Here is an 18,013-nt window from a genome sequence, read left to right as displayed (position 1 = left end):
TTATAATTATTCATTTAAATTATGAATTTAAGAAATAATATGTAAATTGTTATATTTTGCATAACTATATTACTTGTATAACATATTAGTTAACTTATTAGTTACGTGTTATTTACGTATCTTATTAGTTACATCTTACTAACTAATAAAAAGAAAAATAGGCCAAATATATAAATTATTCGCCCACAACGATACAAAACTTTTTTCTATTACATTTATTCAAATTATAGAATTAAGAAATGATATACAAGTTATGATTGTAAAATTCGAAAATTTAATTTACTTCACGCGTTTTTGTAGAATATATCAAATTTATAAAAAATATAATAATTAAAAAATTGCATTTTCTAAAAATATGTTAGTATAATAAGATAAATCAGTTATGAAAATGGTAATATATTAAAAAAATAATTCCAGCTTTGTTTTAGTACAATATACATATATGATCAATATTAAATTATTTATTGTAATTCTTTAAATTATATTTAAAGTAATTATAATTTAATATCATAATTTGTCTGAATGAGAGGAATGTATTCATTCGATAAAATACTCATAATTATGTAAAAAATATTGTAAATCAAATCCTTTCTTGGCTGTAAAAGCGCAATAAAGAAATAATATAGTGATTTTTCTAAGAAATTAATAAAATTTCTAAAATTTGATATTTTATTAATAATATTTGTGATCGCATATATTTTGAATAAATTATTTTTGAAAAATCTGTCTCAGATTAGTTCTATAGCAAATAACTGTTTCTTTATTTAATGAAACTAATAATCTTTTCTTTTATTACAAGTTTGTAAAATAATAATGAAATTGTTTTTTGTTAATGTGTTTTTAAGAAATTTTGTTTTCATTGGTAATACGCCTTGTTATGTCGCATCCATTAAAATCTCACTTTAAGCAGTTCTTAGGTGGACAATTAACTATAGTAAACTGTATACTCAGTCTGTCAAACTGACAGGAAAGAGTGTGTTTGCTTTTTTATCAGTATTAAAGTACAAACGCCTATTTTAATTAATTGAAAAAAAGAGCACTTTTTAATCATACGTGTTAAAAAAGTATGATATTTATAAAGTAATTTGTTATTTTAAATCATACCTAGAAATCATTTGTGTCCTTTTAGTTGTAAAAGCGTTAATCATATTTCGTATTTTTAACCATCGTCTTCCATTATGAACACATAGTAAGTGTTTTGATATTAATTTCTATAGAATTATTGTCGTTTAACCAATTTTACATTAAACAAAGTATCATTTATCATATACGTAATATAGAATATCATTCACGTAACTGATAAGATAGCTAGCCACGCATTTAAAATAATATTATGTTGTTTATTTTATATTTATTTATTATCCATTGTAACGTTTTCTACAATAATATTTATCTGGTATAATTTTTAGTAACAGAAACGGACCAGGTATATCAGGAAATACTTTTGATCGTTGGGTACAGATGACCAATATGCACGACGATTCTACTATCACAAAAATGCAACATCAGTTTTGGGTTACGAAACAAACTTTATCTCGAAAGTTAGGTAAAAAGGAAGATGAATGTATAGTAGCGTCCGATGCAGAATTGGATGCCAAATTAGAACTGTTTCGTAGCATTCAGGAATCTTGTTCTTATTTACAAAGAATTATTGACAAATATCAGGAGCGATTGTGCAGTAAGTTATTACTATTTAAGTCTCTATAAAATAGGATTAGCTAAGGTAAAAAAAATTTTTAAATAATAAAAATGACTGTACAATGACATTAAATGTTATATAGATCTTGCACAAGAAGAAAATGCAATGGGACGGTTCCTTAAAGATGCTGGTAAACAAGATAAAACTAGAGCTGGCAAGATGATGACAGCAGTTGGAAAATCTTTATCATATTCTGGTCAACAAAGACTTGCATTAAGAGCACCATTAGGACGTTTGTATCAGGAAGTAGAAACATTTAGACAAAGAGCTATTGAAGACACACTGCAAAAGGTCCAAGCAATGGAAAAAGCTCGTACAGAGTACAGAGCTGCTCTGTCATGGATGAAAAATATTTCTCAGGAATTAGATCCTGATACATCAAAACAATTAGAAAGATTTCGTAAAGTTCAAACATGTGTAAGACAGTATGTATTGTTAATTATTGTTAACATCTAAATTCTATAGACATTTAGATAGCTTTGAATTTATATTTTCTTTATTCATACAGAGGTAAAATAGCCTTTGATAATCTGGCTTTAGATTGCCTTCAAAAGGTAGATCTATTAGCAGCAGCAAGATGTAATATGTTTAGCCATGCTTTAGTTTTATATCAGAGTACACTTCTAAATTTTACTGAAAAATCTGCACAAGCATATTCTACAATAGCAAGCAGTTTTAAAGGCTATCAACGATATGATTTTATGGTAGTGAGAGAACTAGCTGAACCCTCAAGTAAATTAGCTCAAGAAACTGGAGGTGACGATGATCTCGATGAAAAAGAGAAGTAAGTTATAAATTTTAAAGTGTTAATAACAGAATTTTTAGATAAAATATATTTCTTTTATCATAGGTTATCAATTTTTGACATGGATTATCATGACAGTGTCGAAGAAGCTGAAGAAGTACAACCAGCCAAACAAAATACAGTTGAAATTGATAAACAAGATGAAAAATTATTGGATATTGATTATGAGACAAAAGACATTAAAGGGTTGGAAGAATTAAACATGAATTCCAGTTCCTCGAATAATGAAATTACTTCACAGTCTACGTCTAATATAGAACATAAGGAGAATCTCGATCAACTTTTTGAAAATTTAATTCTAGATAACGCCACTCATAGTAATATGCAAGAGGGAAATCAATCTGAACTTGATAGAAAGTTTGGTGAACAAAGTTTAACGATGGATATATTTAACAAATCTGATACAAATCTTAATCTGGCTGATTTCTCTTCCTTAGAAGAACAAAATTCAAGAGAGCAATCTTTACAGTTCCTCACATCCGAGAATATGGTACTTTTGAATGATATTCTCACTGATAAACAGAATGCTGATAACGAATGGGATGCGATATCGCATGATACATTTTTGCCACCGAATATATTGAAACAAAGTTTGGGCGATGCAGCGCTTGGCATTGGGCAAAAGAGCATGCCGACTATCAACATGGGTGACAAGGTAAGTAAAAACTAAATTTGTTTTTACTAAAATCAAATTAAAAATATCTGAAACACTATTATTAAATTTTTCCTATATTTTTCTTAGAAAAAAAATAAGACTGGCAAAAAAGGTAATTCCTGGTTGGATTTATTTGCTGAACTGGACCCTTTGGCTAACAATCCCATGGAAAATCTTTCTGATAACAGTAATGCATCTGCTTAATTTTTTAAAGTATTTAAAACTATATTATCATGACATATGATTAGTTGCAGTTTATAGCAACAGCCAGAAGAGATATTTTTATTTTCTCCAAATAGGATAATGCTACGAGTATTATCTATTTCTTACATTTGCACTGATATTTCATACTTATTAGTTGAATTTTAACATTCCAGATTCTTTAGATTTAATGAAAATAGCAAGATGATCGTAAGAATCAAAAATTCTTAAATTTTCGTAAATAACTTTTCAAGCTCCATACCAAAGATTTAAAATCGATGATAGTTTATAAGAGATACTAGTCATATACTTCTTTTAAGTACACTAAAAATATTTTTTTCGTGATAATAAATAATTATCAACTTTTCTAATCATGTTTATAGCAAAATATGTTTAATATGAAATATATCATACGGATACCTGTATATAATTTGTTGACATTCCACAATGTAAAACTTTGCAATCAATTACTTTTGACATTATCATTGTATCAAACAATTCATATTTTAAAAATGTATGATACAATTATTACATCGTTTCTTTTTTTAATATACTGAAATATTGCATATTGTTTTCTTTTTTTAAATAAAATAAATACAACATAAACAGATTACATCGTCAGGGATATTGTTTTTGTATCTTTTCTATATAAATATAAAATGCTTATGCATCAACGAAATACAGAATCACAGTGTTAACACCAAAATATAATTGTATTTCGCATATAAAAGAACTCTAAATCAAAATCTAACTTTCATCAATAACACATCCGGAATTTAGGCATCATAAAATTGTGCCATAGCCGTTCTGACCCTGAAATGAGACAAATGTATATTAAAAATCAGAAATATTTGAGAGAAAATATTTTTATATTAATCATACTAAGATTTAATATCTTATTGAATTATTATAATTTACAAGGACATTTAAAGATCATTTTCAAACACAAATAGAAAGGAAGGTTTAAAGATTGTTTGACATACTTATCAAACAATTGGAGATCCTTGCTATGACGTAATTGTTGTAAAATACGATAAAAGCCCAGTTCTTTTAAACGTGCTTGCCGTTGTGCAGCACCAGGTTCTTCCCTCCAGACTAGGTTGCACACACAAAAAACTGCAGCAATTTGCAGTTTTACATTGCTATGCATCTAGATTTATAACATAAATGTTAGAAATTTCTGCTAGAACTTCAATAACATATTACTGAAGCATAAATTATATAAGAATCATAAAATAACACGGGAAGATATTTGTTGTATTATTCAAATAAATTAAAAGAAGGCGATAAATAAAGAATGAAATATTAAAGAAAGAAAAACAAAAAGACAAAATATTTTTTACAGACCATATAATCCATAAGTTTTTTAAGCACATCTTCGTTAGCCATAATATGATCTTTTGCTCGATTTCCATCAGCTACATTCGCTAAAATACAGAGAGCCTGCTCCTTTACGTCTGCTGGATGCCTTGGGTCTTCTAAAACTAATATAACAGCTTGCATAACGTGAGCAGCGTGTTCTCCCATTATACGATCTATGTGTGCTTTTGTAGAGAGCAAGTTTCGTAATAAACCTAATGTTTTCATCAAAACTGGTATATCTTGATCTGCCAGAAGACAAAAGATTTGATCTGTTCCCAGACATTGTAAAATTTGTAATTTTACTTGCTGTTCGGCTTGGAAAGCCACGTTCATCAATGCCCAAATTCCATTCAATCGCAATGCCGGTGTACATCGTTTTGTAAGCGAGCACAATAACTCTATTCCTCCAGATTCAAGAATTGGTTCTTTGCTTGGACTAAATTCCAACAATAAGTTACATAAAGTACTCGAGGCAACAGTTAATAAGTCAACTTCACTTTCGCCTCTACCTACATAATACAATTGTACTAATTAATAATAATAGATACTAATAGCATGATCTAATTTTGAAAAATTTTCGTTTTAGATTTATATAACTGGTATTACAAAAAATATGCAAAAAGATCTTCAATGTTCTTCAGTAATCTTGTATGATTTCATTGAATGAGTTATGTGTAATTAAAACATTTTAAAGGAAATGTATCGTAATTTTGTATAAATCATATTATTTCAATAATAATCCATCAAGTCTAAAAATATTATATCTTACCCTCCAATCCCTTATCTGCACCATGTAACAATTGCATAAGGGGCCTCCAAACAGCATGATCTTGAAACGTTGTTCGGAGTTGCTGAACACTTCTAGAAAGAGAATGAAGACATCTAACTGCTGCTAAACGTACGTGAGAACCTCCTGGATCCTGAAGTCCTGCCACTACTTGTTCCATAAGGCTTTCTGTCTCGATGATACGTTTCCTAATATCTTCATCATTAGCACCAAGGGATGCGAATGCCCTGAATGCAGCTTGTCGCATATCTTGTGTTAATGTTGCATCCTGTAGCTGCGCCATTGCAAGTACAATCTTGCACTTGTACAATTCATTAACATGAAATATTAACAATAGTAAACATACAAAATAGATATGTAAATCTATAATGTATAATATACTTACATGTGGATGACATCGTAATAATTCTGCAAGAGTAGGAATTAAATGATTACTAATGGAAGCTAGACGTTGCAATTCGGTATTAACTTCGGTAAGGAAAGCCAAAGTTTCAGCCGCCGCTACTCTTTCACGAGGCGGATGATCTCGATGACAAAGTCGTACCAAACAAGGTAAAGCACGGTATATAATTCTAGGATCTTTGTGTACTAGAACTCCAGTTCTATGCATATATGTAACACACCTTGCAGCTTCAAGTTGAATTAAGGAGCTTTTCTCACGGCCCATTAATTGTCCTAATGCTACAGGTACAAGCCTACCCTGTGGTGTGTTACTGGTAGTTGCCGATGCAACTGTGACACATACCCCATAATTCTTATAACACATATTTGCCAAGCATGCTAGAGCTGATGATTGAACATCAGGTAATGGAGAATCCAACTGCATTGCTAATGTTTCTACCGCACCACCTTTGGCTAAAGCACTTTGCTCTTCTGTTGTCTAACAAGAAATTATTAAAAATATAATTTTAAGGATTACATAGCAAAGTTAGATTTGATTTTATCATTTCTATACCTTGCATGCTGTTGTTAAAATTGTTGCTACACAAATTTGACAAGTGACTGATTGATTTGCTAACGATACCAATCTTGGCACTAGTGCAGGATCCTGATATATTGAATGAACCGGTGCTGATGGATGTTGAAATACTGTTCTCAAACAACGTAAACATGCCTCGTTTAATAAATCTGTTATTTTTGGCTTTCCTTCTAATGGCGTTTCTGTGATAGGTGTAGATAATATAACCTGAAAAAGCAACGGCACTACACCGAGATCTATAAGTGCTAGCACATGTTGATCAGTTCCTTTAGCTAAAGAACCCAAAGTTACTGCAGCCTCTAGCCTTATATTATCTCCAATTCTATCTGATGTATCTCCAAGAAGTTGCAATAAACGAGGTACTACACCTTGTGCTATTACAGATCCTTTTTGTCTATTACTTCCAATTACAGAATTTTTTAGGCATCTAGAAACGAAAAAAAAAGAGATCAATTATAGTTAACATAAATGTTCAATTAAATAAACATTGACAAAGTAATGGTGGAAAGTAAGAAAAACTATAAGATTGTTTTAATAATATTACCTTTTTAACGCTTCTTTACACCATATGTTATAATAATTTTAATAAATAATGACCTTTAATAAACAAGTTTAGAGGTTAAGTACGATTTGTACTCACATAATAGCTTCTAAGCATTTTTGAGGATCCAACGAGTATAATTCATCGATGTAACTTCTCGAACTCTCAACATCCTGTGACACAATTGAGAAGTCATTTAATTTTCAAACTTTTCGAACGATTGTACGAAAAATGATATCTTTCAAAGCAGAAGAAAACCGGTAACTTGTTTCACCTTTACGAATTCACTCACCATGAATGGTTGCATCACCGAGACCATAATTCTTTTCTCTCGGTTTTACATAAAGATATTACAAATGTTCACTCAAAATAATTCTGCAGTATATAGTCAACTACCACGAGGAATAGTTAATTTAACAATCGACTTTGTTTGTTATGTGAACACTCACTGTTTCATTTGGTAAAACTCGCGTTCTGAAATAATTCCCAATAGAACAGTATTGGTATTATCATATAATTATCACTAGACTATAGATACTTATGCAAATTCATATTTTTATAAATATAATTTAAAAAATGAAACTTAGATATACATAATTTTTCATATTATCTGCATTTTTAAATTTCTCATAGATGTTGTTACGTTTTCATTTTGGGGTTTTAGGACGGAGATACGTAGGTTGGTATCAACCTCACATAGAGCGCTGAACCACTTTGCTCGTGGAAGTGCGCGAAGATTAAAAAAAAATTTGTTCTTTTTATAAACGATCGTTTATTTCAACTTGTACTTTTTAATTACAATAGCAAGAAGTTAGCACTCGAGAGTCAAAATTTGAATTGATTAAAAACTCACTTCTTTCACTTTTGATCTTTGATTCCTGCCTAGATCCAGGATCCCCTCCCCTAGGTTTTGTCTTCCTGAGTAAGTGGAGGTAGGAGCATTGCCTCTCACAGAAGACCATACCTACATGTGCGGCGATGGAGAAGGGAATAGTATAAAAGAGAAACAGCAAACTTCCTAAAAAAGTTTACATAGTCGTCAAAGATAAGATATAGAGAAATCATATCGAGAAATTCGGACTCTTAATTTATGCGGCACATAATAGATAATCTAAGGTTACAGCTCAAGTTCTAGGAAAGTCTACACGAAAGTTGCCGGGATAAAATACCAAGAGATTACATTAAAAAATTTGAACTATTAATTTGGCATCATAATAAATAATTTGAAGCCAGTTCATAGAAAACTGTTTGTCTTCTGTGCCATTTTCTCTCCTTATCTAGCTGCTTTCGGTGAATAATTAGACAATTTTCAATCTACGTATATAGTCGGTCAGTTTAAATTTCGTTCATAGTTTATGCCGAATGTTTCCAGATACAGTCATTGAAACCAACTTCACGCAATTATACTAAGAGCAAATTCAAGCGATAGCGTAACAATGCATAAAAATCAGCAATTTATTTATCGCGTTATAATATTTAACAAAATTTAATCTTTCAAATTTTTCTATATGAATAAAAATTATTAATACATTAAATATAATTATTTACAAATATTGGATTAGAAATTTAGAATTTATTATAAAAATATAGAAACTTTTGTACAATTTGTCATTTTGAAGTATGTAAGCGATTTCGCGCATTTATTAAGAAATATACGTAACATTAAATTGTCTAATTGTTATAAAAGTATTTTTTGTCAATTAAAAGCTTTTATTAAATATGTTTGCGGAATCTCTGTCCGAATATTTAGAAACTGTAACAGAATATATATTTGATAATGATAAACTGGTGAGTATTCTTTTAAATTTCTCGATTTCTCATAATACAACTTTCAAATTTACGTTACACTAATCGCTTACAATATTATTTTATAAAAATGACTTTTAAATTGTCTTAAATGCATAAAATGACTATAGGTAACCTATAAATGGTTAAGCAAAGAACTGGAAGTTCACGTCAATGTAGCAAAACAAATTCTATGGGAATTTTGGCAAAGATACAAAAAGGAGAAAGATTTTAATTGCACTTTTTTGCTAATCGGAATTTTGCATGATGGTGGTATGCGAGTTGAAATTGTCAGAGAAAAAGATCTATTAACAGCAAAAGAAAAATATAGTAAAATTATTTCCGAGCATATTTATAGCCTTCAAAAAGTTCTTCCTGAGATACAACTGCTTGGGTTAACTGAAAATGGAGATATTAAATTCAGTGCCATTAAATGTATTCAGAACAATGATCGTAATGATGAAGAGATGCATATGTTCCGTTGGGGTATCATGTCAAGAGAAGTTGAATCTGTTCCTCAAGAAAAAACACAATCAATATCTGAACCAGTCAAAGAAAAAAAGATATTGAGCCCAGAAGAGAAGCAAATTGCTAAAAAGAAAAATGCTGACAGAAAAGGTTTTGATAGTTTGTTTGGGAAAGTCAATAATAAACAAAAAAGTCCACCTGTATCATCTAATACAGAAACAATGGGAGTGGATGCTTCTAGTCATACAAAAGAAATATCTAAAAATATTGGTGCTGGAAAAAAGAAAAATGTAAAAAAGGGAGAATCAAGTGGATTTTTTCAACCAAATAAGAATCATACAAAAACTACAGATTTTTCAGATAAAAATAAAAGTTCAAATTCTTCAGATAAAGACAAAAGCACAAATTCCTTATCAGAAAAAATTGTAGAAGAGAAAGTTATTTCAAAAAGTAATTCTAAACAAAAGCAGAATGTAAGAGGGAAAAAACGTAATCGTAGCAAAGACACCAAGAATACTGTTAAAAAGAGAAAACGTATTACAATTCAGAGTGATTCTAGTGGTTCAGAATCTTCTGATAATGAACAAGGATCAGAACTAGATTTACCATCTTCGCCTGAAAATCCTCCTGCTTTTGTAAAGAAATGTTCTGTTTCTCCACCACAAGTCAAACTTGAAAATGGAAAACGTAAGGTTTTAAAAACAGTAGATAAAACATTTGAAGAAGATGGTTTTCTTGTCACAAAAAAGGTACATGTTTATGAAAGTTGTTCTGAAGAAGAACCAGAAATTGTAGAAGCAAAAAACCAAAAGAAGATAGTGGCACCTGAATCACTTTCAGAAATCAAAAGAAAGAAAAACACTAAACAAACTACATTGATGAATTTCTTTAAAAAGTCATAGCATACTTTATTATATTGCATGTTTTATAATTATTATACTTAGAATACTTACTTTAGGTTATTAGGATATTAACTAGAGTAAAATAATATTTTATGATTCTGTTATGATATACAGAATACAAATAAAATTTTATATTTTATAAATAATTAATATAAAATTTATTAAACGAAAGGAGTTTGAATTTTATCTTGAAATTATAATTATCTTCTAAGTCAGATGAAATAGATATACGTTCTCTTATTAAGCACTGTTATCAGATATGTTATCAAAGAGATGCCAAGTGCATGTTACACCCTAAGTATGAGTAATGCTATATTGGTTGTTGAAATATAAGGTCTCTAAATAACAATTTAACACAATGATTATTTATTTAAATTTAATTGGGTTGTGTTTCTCATTGATAATACAAAGTTCTATATGTGATATATGTTCAACATGTTCGTGTACAATCCTAAGTAAGCAAAATTATTTCAATTTGGTGAGATATAATTTAAAAACAAATTCTTTAAAATTATTTATTGATTACATATATTAATTATTAATAAATTTAGTTAATAATATGTACTTTATTTATTACAGTGAATAAAGAACAGGAAATTAACTGTCATGGAAAATATTTAGGAAATAATGACATGTTTAATTTTGATTTGTTAACATTAGACAATTATCAAGTATTGAACAAACTTGTTTTATCTAAAAACAATATAGTTAATTTACCTACAAATCTATTGAAGAAGTTACAATCTTTAAGAAGTTTAGATTTATCTGAAAATATTATAAAAGAAATATATACAACAATGTTTATAGACTTGAACAATCTCGAAGATCTAAACCTTTCTAAAAATGCATTAAGAATTTTCGATGATTCGTTGTTGGAAGTACTTCCTGCATTGTTATCATTAGACCTTAGTTATAATCATATAAATTCAATAGAATATTTAATGAACAAAACTACAACAAAGATTAATACACTCGATCTTTCTCATAACAATATATCCAGTTTATCTAAAACATTTCTAGAATCATTAATAAATTTACAATATTTAGATCTGTCATTTAATAGAATCCATTCTTTAGAAGATTGTAGTCTAACAGTTTTAAATTCTTTGAAAGCAATTCATATAAATAACAATTTTATTGTTACACTAAATATGCAAGCATTACCAAAGACATTGATTGAATTACATTCTGGATATAATCAAATTTCGGAAATACTATACAATTTGGATTATACTGAAGTATTAAATCTACAGCACAACAATATTTCTGAATTACATGCAAACATAATAACAGATAATTTACAACATCTGAATATTAGTGGAAATATGTTATCAAGTTTTCCAAATGTTATATCTGAAAATTTGAAAGTGTTAGACATATCTAACAATAAATTAACTTATATTCCTGAAGTAATATCTATTAAAAATTTCCCATTACTGTTCCAATTTGATGTTAGCCAAAACCCTATTGAAAATTTGACAATTAGCTCTGATTTAAAGTTAAATTCATTTATTGCAAGTAAAATGAGTATGTTGAAAGCTATTGATGAAGGTACATTAGCAAATTTGAGACCACCATCGAATGGTTGCATTCATCTTACTATATCCAATAACAAAATGTTGTCTTTTATTCATAAAGATGCTTTGAGACACATGACTCTCTGTTCAGTAAGTTTCAAGCTACTATTTTAGAATATTGTCCAAATAAGTTTAAGTTACCTAAGTAAATAATTTTTTGTTATTAGTTAGATTTGAGTAATAATCAACTTTCCTATGTCGCAAAAGAGCTGGTTGTACGTAACAATAATTCTATGATATATAGTGTTAATCTACAAAGAAATCCGTTTAAATGTAATTGTACACTACAATGGATGTTAAGTGATTTGGTTCCACAACTTTATTCCATCCAGCCCCATCTTTTAGATGATTTAAGGTATATAACCCATAAAATTATTATTAGAAATCATTTTAATGCTTTGAATTAAAATGACGAAAAATAGTATACTAATTATTTTATTGTGTTTCTTTACATTACATAAGGTGTGCTTCGCCTCCAGAAATATCAAACATAAGAATGGTACATTGGTACGGATGGAAAGACAAAATTTTTTGTGTTGATACATCAGTTTTTAAAGAAAATCTTGCAATGAATGTTGCCAATGTAATGTCTAATGAAGTAGTACATTTTGATTCTAGTACTGGTTTGCTAGTTGTTGTAGGAATAGCTACAACTGTATTAACACTTTTAATAGTAGGAGGCATTCTATGGACACAAAGAATAACCATAAGAAGAAGGAGAGTCAATAGGAAATTTTAAAGTTTATCATTATTTAGTGTATAAATTTATTTGTCTTGTATATTTTTAACACATTTCTTTTTTAATTAATAAAATTTTCTTAAATTTTCAATATATTGATATTATACTCAAGATGTACTTTTATTTTCAAAGTGACTTATGTAATAACATATAAATTATATTATCTCTTAAATTGATTAAAGTTAAATGATGAATGGAAATAAATTTATTTTCTGAATTAATTTATACTTCAAGAATTATCATTCATCTGAATACTAAACATTGTATAAGACTGACAAAGTTATTAGTGAACACACAATCAAATGTTAATATTCACACAAAAATTAAATTTGTTGGTAAAATGATTTTCAATTAAATGGTTTTCAATTAAATTTAAATGTTATTGAAAAAAAATGAATAAATAAAATGTTATCTTGAACATATAATGTGTGTATAAATACATGTATAAGAATATATATATATAATAATATATTTATCAAAACATTAAAATAAATATATATTTCTAATTCACACATATAAATACATTAGTATTCGTATAATTGTATATATTTTTTTTTATACAAAAACAGCCCATTTTCGATGAAAATAGTTAACTAAGACTATCTAAACATTTCCTAAAAATACCCTACGTATTGGAAGGATTTAAGGTCTTATTTAGTTATTCACAAATTTCAAGTGCATGACAGACACTTAACTAAATTTAAATCATGATATTTCGATGATCTCAAACATTGCATCACTTCCAATATTGCAATCTTAATATATGTTTTAATAAAATATTCTCATAGAAGATTGATCCGCATTAATTATGAGCTAAATTGTGTTTGTAATTAAATTGTTTGATCACAATAAAGATTAATAACTTATCCTGATACATTAATCTATCTTTTTTTTTATTTGTTAAGATGGACAATTTTTAAAATGTAATCATCGCTTTGGACGTAAAGTGAGCTTTGCAATTTGTCTTTATATATCGTCTATTTGCCAGTGACTAGACGTCACTTGGACTGGAGGATTTTCCCTCAATTCATTTAAAAAATTACATATATTTTTGTAATATCGAGGTTGACACCACGTTTCATTGTGTGTACCTCCTGAAATCGAAAGTATTTTTTTACACGGACTTTTGCAGTTCTTGTAAAGTTCTTGCATCATACGTGGAGGCACTAATGTATCCGCTAAACCAGAAATAAATAATGTAGGTACCGTTACTGACCGCACTTTGAGGATGGACAGATACTACAATACAAAATGACTCAACTAGAAATGATTCAACTGAAAGAAACTAACTTATAAGAGAAATTATCTTACCTTATTTTTATATAAAAAAAGGGGTAAATATTGTAAACATCTCAATCCAAAAAGTAGTGCAGCTATATCAGGAATGCTAGTAAAAGTGTTCTCAAGAATAAGACACCAAATTCTTTGTGAATTTTCTGGCTTTGTAGCTAAATTGACAGCTACAGCACCACCTATAGAAATATTAGAGCATATTAAACATACACTATAAAACTCATAAAAATGACTCATTTAAAAAATATAAGTACCTAATGATCTACCAAATACGATTATTTCATTAGTATTTATATCAGTTCTACTAGATAAATAATCAATTCCTGCACGAGCATCCATGTATAAACCTTCTTCAGATGGTGATCCTTGTGATAAACCATAGCCTCTATACTCCAACATTAAAATGTTACATTGGATAGTATGGTATAATCCAACTGCATTTTTTAGTCTGAAATATAGTTCTAGAATTATTATCTCATATTACAAAATAAAATTATATGATAAAGTGGCAAAAGTCACTGACCTATGTCCTACATTACCAGCATTTCCATGAAGAAATAACAAAGTAGGCACCTTTTTTATTCTATCCTCTGGTTGAGAAATAAAAAACATGTGTAATATGGTACCATCCCCTGATCTAGTATAAATGCTTTGATAAGGTAAATTAAATATCGAAGGTGCAGGAACATATATCCGAGAATTAGCTGGTGACTCTGGACGATAAACAAGTTGATCTTCTCTATGATACAATATACCTACAATATATATTGATTAAGATACACACCTACCATTGTTAGAAACATAAAAATTTGATAGAAGACATTAATAGATATACCTGTAGTAGCAAAACAAAGTAGAAAGAAAGCAGAAATCCCACCGTACAACCAATATAGAAGGAAACAGGCAAGTATATAAGTTCCAGAGAAAGCCCAACATTTGATAGCTATACTCCCTAATAAACGGATGGGTTTGCTTCGAGCAAGTCTCATACAAAATGACATGATTGTTACGTAGTATTTTCAAAAAAATGACTAATAATCATCTAAATCACTCTTATATTCAGTAAGTGTACAACATTGCACATCTTGACTTGATCATACTGCTTCACTGAGTCAAATATTCCAGTTATCATTGAAGACTTTATAACCTAAAATTCGTATCAAAATTTTATTTTATAAATATGATCCATTTCATAAAAACTTTGGATTTGTATTGATAAATAAATGCATTTCGCTTTTCAAAGAAATTTATTAGATCAGAGATTACATAGTATAAAATGAAATAGTTTCAATTTTTGAAGAATTATGAAACATGAATTAAAATAAATATTGCTGTTACATGCTCAAATATAAATCGATAAAATAGTATAAATACTGAAATATAAATAATAAATTTTTTATAATAAGCGATGTACTTCATAGCGTAATTTCATGTTGGACAAAGATACGTTCATACACAAACACAAAACAAATTGGCGGCGCGATCATAGTGTTACATTTAGAAGATAGTATTGCGAGTTTATCACGTGTCATCGTGAATGTCCAATGCTGTATTCTGATTTCTGATTACTGTTAACCGATTCTATATGTATATCTAATACTACCTTACGTCTTTATACTCAAGACGAGTCTCACTGTTCACGTAGAGTTCTTCGTTTATTTACGATTAGAAATTTAAGTGTTATTTTAAAATTACTTATAAATAATGGAGAAAATACTAGTCGAGCCTCGGGATGGAACCGTAGTGTCATGTTTGTCTAACCTTCTTCAAACGAGTGCTGAAGAAGCACTTACTATTGGTGATACGTTTAAAGTCGGACTATCAGGTGATATACTTCTCACATAAACACTATAAATACAAAAATGATAAAAACAGATGATTAATCATGTCCATTGAGTGTTCCATCCTTATAAGATATATTTTAAAGAAAATCTGAAAGTAATATCTGCATTTAAAATACGTACATTTATAGGTTATACATGCTGTAAAAAATTATGCAATTGACGAGATTTTATATTTATTTCTTTTTTCATTTGATTCCAATTTAAGCGAGCAGGTTATTGTTTTTACAATAATATCTTTTTTCATTTTTTTATTTCCAATATTAATTTATACCTCTTACATATACCATTTATACCTCTTACAAGAACAAAAGTTATTTTTTTACATTAAAATATTAAACTAATAATAAAATTTTGAAATTATTTGTCAGGGGGGTCTTTGGTACAATTATTGGTTGACAGTTTACCTAATGTTACAACTGATTGGAGTAAATGGTATTTCTTCTTCTGTGATGAAAGAGTTGTTCCTTTCGATAGCAATGATTCTACTTATGGAGTATATAAATCAAAGTTGATTGGAAAAATACCAATAACTGAAGAACAATTTATAAAAATTAATCCTGATCTGTCTGGTAAAATAATATCTTTCAATCTATAATCTCTTTCTTCTTTTTTTTCCCATAAAATAGCAGTTATATAATTACATTATTATACTTATAGCTGAAGATGTTGCAAAAGATTACATTAAGAAGATGTCTGTATTTTTCCCTCCTGACCGTGTTCCATGTTTTGATGTGCTTCTTTTGGGATTGGGTCTAGATGGACATATATGCTCTCTTTTCCCTGGTCACAAACTTTTAAACGAAGCAAGCTTGTGGGTTTGTCCTATTAATGATTCTCCTAAGCCACCTCTATCTCGTATTACTCTCACTCTTCCTGTGATAAATAATGCAAAAAGATGCATATTTGCTATTACCGGATATGGTAAAGCTGGAATTGTTAAGGTGATTATTTCATTGAAGGTTAAAGGAAACTAATTTTTAAGTTATAATTCATGTAAAGTATTTTTATTCTTAATATTTAATATCTAACAGCGAGTTTTGCAAGATAGAGAAAATTTGCCAGCTGCTCGTGTTCAACCCCACAATGGAGAATTGTATTGGGTCCTAGATGAAGATGCTGCAAAATTTCTAGAAACAGCCTAAACCACATTCCATTAAATTGACTATGACATTCCATGTTAATATCTTGTCCTAATGCTCAGCAAATTTTTTGAGCTTACTTTTATATACGTATGTGCATCTTACTTAAGATACCTAATAATAGAAAAGTAACTAAATGACATTTTTTGTAATTTATTGCTCAAAGATTGATATTTGTTTATTGTGATGTTAATATCATTTGAAATATATTAGGTTCTGTTACATATTTTAATATTAGTTTCCAATATTTTATTTTTTCATCTCAATTTGTAAACATTTAATTATAATGGGTATAAAGTATAATAAGGTAAAGCATTTTTATACCACATTACTCATTCATTATTATTATCATCAAACTGCGGTTTATGCTTATTATATCATCTTAATAAATTTAGAAAATCATATAAAACAAAAATGGCTTAAAAAATTTTTAAGTAGCAAATATCTTGGATGCTAAAATAAGACAGTATACGTTTCAAAAACGTACAAATATTTAGCAATATTTATTTTTATCTAGATATAATAAATATAAAAAATTAAAATATTATGTAATTACAAATATATTTAACATTACGTAATTCGATTTATCATAAATTATGTTTTTCATAAAAATAAATAATTCAAGAAATCCAAGCAAAAATACAAATATTTACTAAATAAAACATTAAAATAAAATCCTTATGGTAAAAAAATATATATATAAAAATGTGAATATATTTTTATTGTTTATATCATACCATCAATAGAACAATATATAATAGTATGTAATTCTCATAGCAATTTCTATTTAATTCTGTATTGAAATATTTATCATGGGATCGAAAAACAGTAAGCAAAGTAATTATTTAAAATCTTTATTCAGTATTTTATTTGCACGAGAAAATATCATAATCATTGTCATTTTGTATACAGAAGTAAATAGATATATCTAGTATAAATATTATATCTTCGTTTAGTAGATCGTAAAAGACATTCTCTATCTTTGGTAGTTTATATAAAATTAATAAGTATTGATATATATAAATAAGTATGCAGCAAAAAGTGACTATTTTTATACGATGCATATTTTTGTATATCATAATATGGAATTAATATCATTAATGTATGTATATTGTTCGAGGCAGGAATATCGTTTGTAATATGCACTTAACAGATAACATCCGCTATCAGTCAAATTCAGTAATCAGTGCTAATTACTTAGGAACTAAAATTTTTACAATATTTAATAAATTATCTT

The 18,013-nt window shown here is 28.3% G+C and overlaps 6 protein-coding genes across 9 annotated transcripts; 4 read left to right on the top strand and 2 right to left on the bottom strand.

Moving 5' to 3' along the window:
- Positions 1-902: 902 nt before the first annotated feature.
- On the top strand, positions 903-3,973 carry LOC126864768 (islet cell autoantigen 1-like protein). Of its 2 annotated transcripts, none has more exons than XM_050616468.1 (6): positions 903-1,064; positions 1,410-1,678; positions 1,782-2,124; positions 2,208-2,483; positions 2,550-3,159; positions 3,247-3,973. In XM_050616468.1, the coding sequence occupies exons 2-6, from the start codon at positions 1,462-1,464 to the stop codon at positions 3,361-3,363; spliced, it is 1,563 nt and encodes a 520-aa protein (XP_050472425.1). In that variant the 5' UTR covers positions 903-1,064; positions 1,410-1,461; the 3' UTR covers positions 3,364-3,973. The 2 variants fall into 2 exon arrangements, with proteins under 2 accessions (XP_050472425.1, XP_050472416.1); XM_050616459.1 differs by having other exon boundaries at positions 923-1,189.
- On the bottom strand, positions 3,965-7,689 carry LOC126864741 (armadillo repeat-containing protein 8-like). 2 transcript variants are annotated; one of them, XM_050616382.1, is made up of 8 exons: positions 7,322-7,687; positions 7,129-7,202; positions 6,465-6,915; positions 5,895-6,389; positions 5,492-5,810; positions 4,708-5,231; positions 4,344-4,510; positions 3,965-4,173 (listed from the first exon to the last, which is right to left on the bottom strand). In XM_050616382.1, exons 1-8 carry the CDS (start codon positions 7,346-7,348, stop codon positions 4,137-4,139), a joined length of 2,094 nt encoding a protein of 697 aa, XP_050472339.1. In that variant the 5' UTR covers positions 7,349-7,687; the 3' UTR covers positions 3,965-4,136. The 2 variants fall into 2 exon arrangements, with proteins under 2 accessions (XP_050472339.1, XP_050472328.1); XM_050616371.1 differs by having other exon boundaries at positions 5,492-6,389; positions 7,322-7,689.
- A 729-nt stretch (positions 7,690-8,418) lies between these two features.
- On the top strand, positions 8,419-10,370 carry LOC126864801 (DNA polymerase delta subunit 3-like). The gene is made up of 2 exons (XM_050616569.1): positions 8,419-8,817; positions 8,946-10,370. The coding sequence occupies exons 1-2, from the start codon at positions 8,749-8,751 to the stop codon at positions 10,182-10,184; spliced, it is 1,308 nt and encodes a 435-aa protein (XP_050472526.1). The 5' UTR covers positions 8,419-8,748; the 3' UTR covers positions 10,185-10,370.
- A 121-nt stretch (positions 10,371-10,491) lies between these two features.
- LOC126864763 (protein artichoke-like) lies at positions 10,492-12,721 on the top strand. Its single transcript, XM_050616444.1, has 4 exons — positions 10,492-10,639; positions 10,764-11,851; positions 11,929-12,116; positions 12,224-12,721. The coding sequence occupies exons 1-4, from the start codon at positions 10,543-10,545 to the stop codon at positions 12,498-12,500; spliced, it is 1,650 nt and encodes a 549-aa protein (XP_050472401.1). The 5' UTR covers positions 10,492-10,542; the 3' UTR covers positions 12,501-12,721.
- A 232-nt stretch (positions 12,722-12,953) lies between these two features.
- Positions 12,954-15,544, bottom strand: LOC126864822 (protein ABHD13). Of its 2 annotated transcripts, none has more exons than XM_050616647.1 (6): positions 15,397-15,544; positions 14,629-14,940; positions 14,317-14,548; positions 14,048-14,241; positions 13,812-13,972; positions 12,954-13,739 (listed from the first exon to the last, which is right to left on the bottom strand). In XM_050616647.1, the coding sequence occupies exons 2-6, from the start codon at positions 14,792-14,794 to the stop codon at positions 13,467-13,469; spliced, it is 1,026 nt and encodes a 341-aa protein (XP_050472604.1). In that variant the 5' UTR covers positions 14,795-14,940; positions 15,397-15,544; the 3' UTR covers positions 12,954-13,466. The 2 variants fall into 2 exon arrangements, with proteins under 2 accessions (XP_050472604.1, XP_050472594.1); XM_050616637.1 differs by lacking the exon at positions 15,397-15,544 and adding an exon at positions 15,208-15,350.
- On the top strand, positions 15,351-17,008 carry LOC126864849 (6-phosphogluconolactonase). The gene is made up of 4 exons (XM_050616696.1): positions 15,351-15,618; positions 16,006-16,206; positions 16,295-16,578; positions 16,669-17,008. Exons 1-4 carry the CDS (start codon positions 15,498-15,500, stop codon positions 16,777-16,779), a joined length of 717 nt encoding a protein of 238 aa, XP_050472653.1. The 5' UTR covers positions 15,351-15,497; the 3' UTR covers positions 16,780-17,008.
- Positions 17,009-18,013: the final 1,005 nt, after the last annotated feature.

This window comes from Bombus huntii, chromosome 1 (genome assembly GCF_024542735.1).
Source record: "Bombus huntii isolate Logan2020A chromosome 1, iyBomHunt1.1, whole genome shotgun sequence".
Taxonomy (NCBI): Eukaryota; Metazoa; Arthropoda; class Insecta; order Hymenoptera; family Apidae; genus Bombus; species Bombus huntii.
Note: the sequence above shows the minus strand (reverse complement) of the source record. Positions and strands in the feature narration are given on the sequence as shown.

Coding starts and splice junctions, on each gene's coding strand:
- LOC126864768 (XM_050616459.1), top strand. Junction 1,679..1,781: donor ATATCAGGAGCGATTGTGCA/GTAAGTTATTAC, acceptor AATGTTATATAG/ATCTTGCACAAGAAGAAAAT. Junction 3,160..3,246: donor CTATCAACATGGGTGACAAG/GTAAGTAAAAAC, acceptor TATTTTTCTTAG/AAAAAAAATAAGACTGGCAA.
- LOC126864741 (XM_050616371.1), bottom strand. CDS start 7,348: ATGGTCTCGGTGATGCAACCATTCATG. Junction 6,916..7,128: donor AAATGCTTAGAAGCTATTAT/GTGAGTACAAAT, acceptor TTTCGTTTCTAG/ATGCCTAAAAAATTCTGTAA. Junction 6,390..6,464: donor TTTTAACAACAGCATGCAAG/GTATAGAAATGA, acceptor ATTTCTTGTTAG/ACAACAGAAGAGCAAAGTGC.
- LOC126864801 (XM_050616569.1), top strand. CDS start 8,749: ATGTTTGCGGAATCTCTGTCCGAATATTTAGAAACTGTAACAGAATAT. Junction 8,818..8,945: donor TATTTGATAATGATAAACTG/GTGAGTATTCTT, acceptor AAATGACTATAG/GTAACCTATAAATGGTTAAG.
- LOC126864763 (XM_050616444.1), top strand. CDS start 10,543: ATGATTATTTATTTAAATTTAATTGGGTTGTGTTTCTCATTGATAATA. Junction 10,640..10,763: donor ATGTTCGTGTACAATCCTAA/GTAAGCAAAATT, acceptor TATTTATTACAG/TGAATAAAGAACAGGAAATT. Junction 11,852..11,928: donor GACACATGACTCTCTGTTCA/GTAAGTTTCAAG, acceptor TTTTGTTATTAG/TTAGATTTGAGTAATAATCA.
- LOC126864822 (XM_050616647.1), bottom strand. CDS start 14,794: ATGTCATTTTGTATGAGACTTGCTCGAAGCAAACCCATCCGTTTATTA. Junction 14,549..14,628: donor ACTTTGTTTTGCTACTACAG/GTATATCTATTA, acceptor TATATATTGTAG/GTATATTGTATCATAGAGAA. Junction 14,242..14,316: donor GCTGGTAATGTAGGACATAG/GTCAGTGACTTT, acceptor ACTATATTTCAG/ACTAAAAAATGCAGTTGGAT.
- LOC126864849 (XM_050616696.1), top strand. CDS start 15,498: ATGGAGAAAATACTAGTCGAGCCTCGGGATGGAACCGTAGTGTCATGT. Junction 15,619..16,005: donor GTTTAAAGTCGGACTATCAG/GTGATATACTTC, acceptor ATTATTTGTCAG/GGGGGTCTTTGGTACAATTA. Junction 16,579..16,668: donor GTAAAGCTGGAATTGTTAAG/GTGATTATTTCA, acceptor AATATCTAACAG/CGAGTTTTGCAAGATAGAGA.